The sequence below is a fragment of the Rhea americana genome, unplaced genomic scaffold, assembly GCF_003343005.1.
Source record: "Rhea americana isolate MKP2758 unplaced genomic scaffold, rheAme1 scaffold_51, whole genome shotgun sequence".
In the NCBI taxonomy this organism is placed as follows: Eukaryota; Metazoa; Chordata; class Aves; order Rheiformes; family Rheidae; genus Rhea; species Rhea americana.
The window spans coordinates 4406499-4414912 of NW_028186657.1; the positions used below are offsets into that span (position 1 = coordinate 4406499).

At 40.3% G+C, this 8414-nt stretch overlaps 1 protein-coding gene across 1 annotated transcript; it reads left to right on the top strand.

Moving 5' to 3' along the window:
* Nucleotides 1–63: 63 nt before the first annotated feature.
* Nucleotides 64–6955, top strand: THG1L (tRNA-histidine guanylyltransferase 1 like). The gene is made up of 6 exons (XM_085317961.1): nucleotides 64–522; nucleotides 1754–1930; nucleotides 2369–2538; nucleotides 3206–3294; nucleotides 3954–4061; nucleotides 5415–6955. The coding sequence occupies exons 1-6, from the start codon at nucleotides 344–346 to the stop codon at nucleotides 5574–5576; spliced, it is 885 nt and encodes a 294-aa protein (XP_085174087.1). The 5' UTR covers nucleotides 64–343; the 3' UTR covers nucleotides 5577–6955.
* Nucleotides 6956–8414: the final 1459 nt, after the last annotated feature.

Sequence of the window (8414 nt, forward strand, 5' to 3'; positions counted from 1 at the left end):
CTCCCCCAACACCGCGAATCGGGGCTCGCCGCGGCCATCCCCGCCCCGCCCCCGGCATGGCGGCCCCAGCACAGCTGAGGGGACAGGCCCTCGGGGCTGCGAGCCCCTCCTGCCCGCGCMCTCCCCGTCTACAAACACGCCTCCCCGGCGCCGCACAGCGCCTCTCGCTCCGCGGGGCGGAGACCTGGCTGCTGCCGGTCCCGTGGCGCCGAGCCCTGCCTCGGCACTGCGGCCGCACGGCCTGGAGGACCATTGGAGCCATGGAGAGGTCCGCCTTGTGGCCCAGAAAGGCTCCCTGCYGCACCCTCGGGGGGCGCCCGCTGCTTCCGCTTCCGCAGCAGCCATGCTGCGCGGCTGGCACGGCGCAGCGGCCATCTGGGTGGCGGGTGCGAGGTGTCTGTGCGGCCACCGCCTCCCCATGGCGAAGAGCAAGTTCGAGTACGTGCGGGACTTCGAGACGGACGACGCGTGCCTGCCCAACTGCTGGATAGTGGTCCGGCTCGACGGCCGCAACTTCCACCGGTAGGGCCGGGCCGGCAGGCGATGGCCGTGGTTGCCGTGGCGATGCCTCAGCAAGTGGGAGGGGAGGAGAAGGGGCTGGGATGCATGTTGGGGGGGGGGGAGTCTCCTCCTAATGGGCCTGGTGGAGGTGCGGACGCGGCCCCGGGGTGCYGGACCCGCGGCTGGGGGTGGAGGGCGCTCCCCGGCGTGCTGCCGTGGTGTGGGGGTGCTGGACCCCAGGGAGCGGTGCAGAGCGGGGTGCTGGGCCCCAGGGTTAGCTTGACACCCCGGAGCGTGGAGGTAGTGCAGAGCAAGGTGCTGGGCCCCAGAGAGCGGTGCAGAGGGAGGTGCTGGGCCCCAAGGTTAGCCTGGCACCCTGGCATGTCTAGGCAGYGGTTGGAGGGGTGCTGGACTGCAGGGTGCAGTGTGGAGCAGGGTGCTGGCTCCAGGGCAAAGCACGTGGATCCCTGATGTCCTAACTGATTTCATGCAAATGGCTATGGATTCCTGAAGCACATCGGTTCCTTGCTTGTGCTATGAGAATTCTACGGGAGCAGTGGTTAGGCCCTCAAAATCCTTTCAGTCAGCTTCTCCAGAGTCTCTCATTGCTACTGGTGTTTGTCTTTGAGCCATGCACAGCTTAAGGTCTGTGGCTTCTGTGGTGTGATAGGTAAATGGTATAACAGTGGCTTGGATGGGTTGAGGGAAGGACTGCAACTGGTACACAAGCATATTAATTTGTGTATGGCATGAATATCTATGTGATATTCAGGTTTCTTCAGGATAAATAGGCCATGCTTCACTAGAGTGGAAGATGGCACATATTCTTCMTGGGGTTTTGGTCTCTGAAAGTTGCTCTTCCGGATGGTGGTTTAGTGAAGTCTGGTTCTAGTAAAGCTCTCAAGCTTTGACAATTGACTGAAATGTTACCTTTGTTGGAGAGAGTATAAAAGGCACCCTAGTGCAAAGTGAGATTGCAGAAAATGTTATTTGTTATCCTCTTATTACAAGTGAGATAGGGAAAGCAGTTGTTTTGATGGACTATATCGTTAGGATGAGATACTGATGAGAAAGAGAATGGGTTATCTGGGATGTATAAGCACAGTTTGTTGTTACTGTTGTTCATACTTGGAGGGAATTCTCTGTCAGTATTGACAGGACACTGGAAATCAATATTCATAGGAAATAAATGTGATGAAAATTAATGGGTAGCTTTTTAAAGAGTTCTTATTCAACTATTTTTGCTTTGAAGGTTTGCTGAGCAACATGAGTTCAAAAAGCCAAATGATGACCGTGCTCTTCATCTGATGACCAAGTGTGCCCAGACAGTGATGCAAGAATTGGAAGATATTGCTATTGCTTATGGACAAAGTGATGAATACAGTTTTGTTTTCAAAAAGAAGAGTAGATGGTTTAAGCGAAGAGCAAGGTAACAGCTGCTTTGATACTAAGAAGTGTATTCACTTTTAATACGTCACTTAATACTTCTCTCTAAACTTGGAATTTGTTGCTTGCTCTTAGATTTGCCTTTACCTATATGCAGAGGCTATGAGTAGAGTTGTATTTGGATGTATACACTGCAAATTAGCGTTCAAGCTCTTCATGTGAACTTTCTGGAATACATGTTCACTGATACAGGGTTTTGAAAAAGTTTTGATTAAACACAACTGCTTTTAACAAAATGATTCCTCTTCCAAACTCTGTCACATGATTTTCAATACTTCTTATTCTTCAAAACACTCTGTGCTATTGCTGTGGACCATTATTTAAGAAATTCTGCCAWTTATTGCTGTTTGTAGCCCAGATAATCACAGTATAATCGTATTGATGTATTGCTTTCTTTTTCTTTCCGCTTTGTGTTTGCAAGTAAGTTCATGACTCATGTGGTCTCCCAGTTTGCCTCAAGTTACGTTTTCTATTGGAASGATTACTTTAAGGACCAGCAACTTCTGTATCCACCAGGATTTGATGGACGAATCGTGTTGTATCCCAGCAACCAAAAYTTAAAGGACTACCTCAGCTGGAGACAAGCAGATTGTAAGCTTTTTTTAATTTACAGTTGAGTWGTTCTTCTTTTTGAACACAGATGCCCTTACTGCAAGTGTATGCATATATGTTATCAGTGAAAGAACAGCAGGTAGGGAAGGCATAGTTTTAAATAAACTATTAAAATTGTGCTGGGATTTGTATGGATGCAAGAATTTAGCCTAAAGTTCTGAGACTTCAGATTACTTTATATTCGTCATGTGCCGGGAGTGAATTTGGCACTGGAAACACTAGAATTTGTTAATAGAGTTCATTTGTTACTGTCTATGCTGTTGTGTTTAACCAAGATATATGAATGCTTGAATACAACTTCACTGTATAGCAAAATCAGAGCAGTCATGAGCACTGTATGTTTCATGCTGTTAGACTTCTATTCTAGACTTTTGTTAATAGATGGCTCTTGTTGGTCAAATGAAGATAACTTCCCTTATTCATAAATATCCTTTTCTCTCTGTTCGCACAATGTCAATCTTCTAGTCATTCTTCTGATTCATTGTTTTAAGGAACTGCATATAAAGATTGTAACTTCTGCAAATACTGATATTATTAAAGCTCCTTTATTACTGAGTATTTCCTATATGTGACTGTGGCAATAAAGTTGCTTTTTTCTGAGTAATCGCTCAGATTTGGTAAGTACTCTTTCCCTCTTTTTCTGTAGGCCATATTAATAACCTTTATAATACAGTGTTTTGGATGCTCGTACAACGAAGTGGTTTGACACCAGTACAAGCACAGGATAGACTTCAGGTAAGAATCTTTTGAGTCATGTTGCTCTAGGTACAAACAGAATCACACAATTTGCTAAACTACATCTTGCTTACCTAGTAGCCCTGGCTRTCTTTTCTGCTCTTATTGTAATAATTTTATGGGTGTATATTCAGCAACTTCCTCTTGAATTGTACAGACGTTAAGATGATTAGCATATGCATTTCAGCTGGCATGTTAATAGGATTTTCATTTCATAATTAATGAGTTCAGAAATCTTAATGGATATTTATAWAAAGTCTGATTTTATCTTTGAACAAGAAATAAAATGAGAGGATTCAAATGCTGTTGATACCCAGGTCCTTTTGTAGTGTTCTGACTGATTTTGCAGACTTGAGCACGTTATATCTGTTTTTTTCTGGATTCTGTTGACTTTATTCTGCTCTTCTTTTGAAAAAAAGTAAAAATTGACTTGAAAAAAACTCTTGTAATATTACCATTTGGYAGTTGGAAATAGTTTCTCTGTTGAGAGGTAATTACACTTAGTAACTTAAAGGTGAAATACCTGTAAAATGCCACTCGTATTTCCAGTATTTACCTATCATTTGTGCTAGAGATTCAGTTTGCTTGCCTTTTTTTATTTATATATATAAATTTTCCCCTTCCCCTCTTCTATAAGAGTACTTTTCTTTTTCTATCAGGGAACTTTGGCTGGAGATAAGAATGAAATTTTGTTTTCTGAATTCAACATCAACTACAACAATGAGCCTTTGATGTACAGAAAAGGAACTGTCCTAATATGGCAGAAGGTAAAAACTATATTAGTACACTAGGCTTCACGGTCATGTTTTAAACGGTTCACAATAGTATACAAGCTGTACTGTAAAAACACCACATGTGAAATAAAACTCTGTGGACATCAKCTATAAATAACTTTTAAAACTAACAATATTTTCCTTATAATGATGTATCATTTACTGATTATTTTAGAAGTGTTTTTGAGGTATCTGTCTATGAACATAGTGTAAAAACAAGTCTCTGAAGTCGGGCTTAAACATAAATTATGATCATTAGTATATGTAACAATGGATGACAGTGTATACATTTTACGTAGAATTTTACAAGACTGATGTATCTACTAACCGAAGTATCTAACTATTCTTTGTTTAATGAATAATATTCAGTTGTTCTCCTATTGCTACCAGCTTTGAAAATTGAAGAAGCTTCCTGAAAAATTATGTTTAATGATCATTATCAAAGTTTGATTCAGTAATCATTAGGGCCTGTGCTAGGATCCAGTCCTGTGAAGGGTCTAAGTGGTTGCATGACAAAAGAATTATAAACTTTGATTCAGTAAGATAGCTCAGCCCATCCTCTTTTGTTCATATGTAAAGGAATGTAGTTAGGAGTGCAGCTGTTAATGAGGAATTTCTTTTAATAATAATGTGGGAATTTTCATCATTCTAGGATTATATCACTGATGCATAATTAGTGTAAGAAATTTCTGGCCTGTGTGTTGTATGAGATGAGACCCCAGAAAATCATAAATGTTTCTAGCTTTAGTATTCTTCCAYATTGGAAATTTTAGTTAGAAATATGCACCTTGCTAGTGATCAGGACCCGATTAGTCTATGCTGAGAGTTCTCTGTAGTTTATTCAGCCTTATGACTTCTCTATGTAGAAAAATTTGATTTTTTTTCAGTTAGTGTTTTTTTTTTTTTTTTTTTTTTTTTTTTTTTTTTTTTTTTTTTTTTTTTTTTTTTTTTTTTTTTTTTTGAACTTACTAGAACAATTAGAAGCTCAAACCTGGAACTATATTCCAGTTGTTCCTTTTACATATATTTTTTCTTGGTATTTTTAGGACATTTGCAGGGTTTCCCATTTGATTTAAATAGCTCCAATCTAAATACTGTATTTTATTCAAGAATACTTGTAATCAGTTAATGAATTTGCAGGTSATTTCTTCAAGCCATGTGATGATGACATGCAGTTTGAACTAGTCATGCTASTCCACTGAATATAAAATAGATTCTCTTTCAAAAGATTCAGTATTCAAATTACTTAGTACATCTAGGGACGATAGTTACTTTTGTTATAGTTTTCTGTGTTGTTCCTTTATGAAAGGTGACTGAAGTCTACTAATGTGACAACTTTATTTTCAGGTTAATGAAGTCATAACAAAGAAAATAAAACTGCCAGAGGAAACAGAAGAAAAGGAAGTTGAAGTAAATCGAACTAGGACTAAAATTGTTCCTCTGCACTGTGACATTATAGGGGACCAGTTCTGGGAGGAATATCCTGAGATTCTGGCTGAGGATAGTTGATTTCTGCAGCAGGTGTAACTGGCAGTTTACGTTTTGTTCTGCTAGGATTGTTGCAAAGTGAGGAATATGGATTGTGGCTGGCAGAGTTTAACTTGTTACCCTCTTCAACTTTTTTTTTTTTTCACCATTGTTGCCTGAGAAACAAACACTGGTCTCTTTTCTGACATAAAAAGATATGTCCATATGGAAAAGGTAAAATCATTATATTTTGAATGTTAAGAACTCATTATAAATTGAAAGACTGTTCCTTGTAAATGCATATTTGCAAAAAGACTGTATAAAAGGTTGTGTATTTGAACAGTTGAAAGTGGAGGGAAAAAATATATATTTTTTGAGTTATGAGACAGATCAGATTATTACAGTGGGCAGTTGGTAATAAATTTCAAGGCCACTGTGTTTAGTCAAGTTAGTGACAAAATACTTGACTACCTAATGCCTCTGGAGTAGCCTGTCAGTTTCCTACAACTGATTTAAAAGCTTTTGTCAGCTGTACAGAATTTTTATACTTTTTTTAAAGATTTAAAAGTAATAATTTCTTCCCTATGTTTATTATTTGGACTTTCTTGTTATGGTGACTTTTAYTGGTAATTAGTGGAAGCTTCAAATAGTTAAGCTAACAGTAAAGACATTCATTGTACAGACTTGAATTCTATTAGGACATGGGTAAACATTGTACTGTCATTTTTCTGTGGCCTGGGAAACCATCTGACTCATACTGTGCAGTAGACTGAAAAGTAGCAACACAGGGGAACATTCCTGGTGCTTGCAGAGAGAATGCTAGCAACAGTTTGTGGTGGTGGTCTCTGGTTCTGTTACGGTTGATACAGATATAGCAGTGATGACAATACTTGATAGTTAGAAAAGTATGATGGGGATGTGTGTGCCTCGTTTAAGTGTCAGTTGAAGACTCTTTGACAAAACAGTTAAATCATACAATCTTTCAGAGCAGAAATATCTCCGCTAATATTAAGGGGCTTGTCCTCCTGTAATTGGAATTTTAAGGAAATAAACTTTCATTATAAATACCTATCATTATAGAAATGCAACTGTAATGATACTATATTATTACTGCTTTAACCATATTGGTTTCAAAAAGAAACAGTAATCTAGCTGACAAGCTGTTGTTAACGGGAAAGTTTCAACTCAACAGTTGAGACAAGCCATAAAAATATACAGAGAGGATTGAGTGTGACTGAAGAAGATTAGCATGGAATTAGCCTCTCATTTGTTGACAAAGCAACTTCCTCTCTGCTTTCATACTTTTCTTCCCACAGGAAGAATTTATACATTTAAAGCAATGTGGTTTCTTTTTTCTTYCCTCCTAGTTATTTACTCAGATCTAATTTGAAAAACTGTATTAAATAGGTATTGATGTAAAATACTACTTGGCTGTTTCTTCCTTTTTCTGAGAATGAACAATGCATCTATGTATTTATAAAAGCACAGTAATCCCTCTCCACTACCGTGTCCTAATACGGAGCAGACAAGTACATGCGGTAAGAGAATGTATATTACTTTTAGTACATAGAAAGGGCTGTTTAGTCCTCAGGAGGAGGCTATGAGGGACTGTGAAGTGATGTTTAGTCCTCAGGAGGAGGCTATGAGGGACTGTGAAGTGATGTTTCTGAATGAATCATTATACTGTAGTCATTTAGCAATAAGAACTTCCTGATACTACTGTACATGGGCTTTCTTTGTCCTGTGAGACAAACATACTTCACTTGACTTTGCTATGCTATGGTGCCTGACTTTGGACATTGCATAAGAGCATATAGAGCATTACATATAGAACAAATGATCTTCATTCCAGAGCTGGTAATACTTGGATTTTGCTGTCTAAGGAAAGATAAAAAAGATTTTTAGCAAATATGATTCTGCTTCTGCCTGAAAAGTATTATGTAGCTTTTTAAATCATATCTATATTATGACTACTTGATACATACATACTATGATAAATGTCTATTTATGTGTATTATGTATATATACATTTTAAAAAGGAAGTCTRTATTAAGTCTTACATCCTTGGAGTGTTTTCCATTTGACTCATCCTCACACAATATGTAGTAAGTAAATATGTCTGTTAAYGTGTGGATGGAGACTTTGGAACATGGATATGGAATATATTTTCAGCTATGGCCTTTAATTTTTATTAATCTTAATATTAAAAAAAGCAACTCCATGTAAACTTAATGGACTTTGAGTGCACACTATCATCTTGCACAGGGTCATAAAAATAAGCTAGTACCTGTATGGGAAAACAATTTTTTTTCCCCCTCAAGGGTCAAGATGTGGACTGGCAGTGGAGCAGCACCCGCAGCTAAACCCATGTCCCAGCCGGGTGCTTACACTCCTTTTTCTGTAGCTGGAAAAGTCCCATTTTGAGCTCCAGCGAAGAAATAGGTATTTCCTTTCAAGGTGGTCAGAGAACTCTCACTGATGCTACGTTTCYGCAGAAGGAATCACGAGACCTTCAGGAACCAGTTATGGGAGGTTAACGGTAAAAGGTTGATTATGAACAGGAACARCAAGGTAGTCTGCAGTGTTAACAGCACGCTGTTGCTTTGCTCTTGAGAAACGTTTCTGCCCTGTATGTTGTTTTAGGGAGGAAAATGAAAAGTCTGTTGCAGAAGCCTTTGCCCGGCTTCCATTTAGGCCCCGCCGCCCTCCCGGGGAGCCGAGGGCTGCGGAGCACCGGCCCGGCCCGGCTCCGCGGGCAGCGCCGCCGGGAGCGGAGCGGAGGGGCAGGGCCCTGCCCCGGGCCCTTAATTTAAAGGTGCGGCGCGAAGTGACTGGGAGATGCAGCAGCGAAAGGAGCCGCCGGCGAGGCCGAGCGCGCCG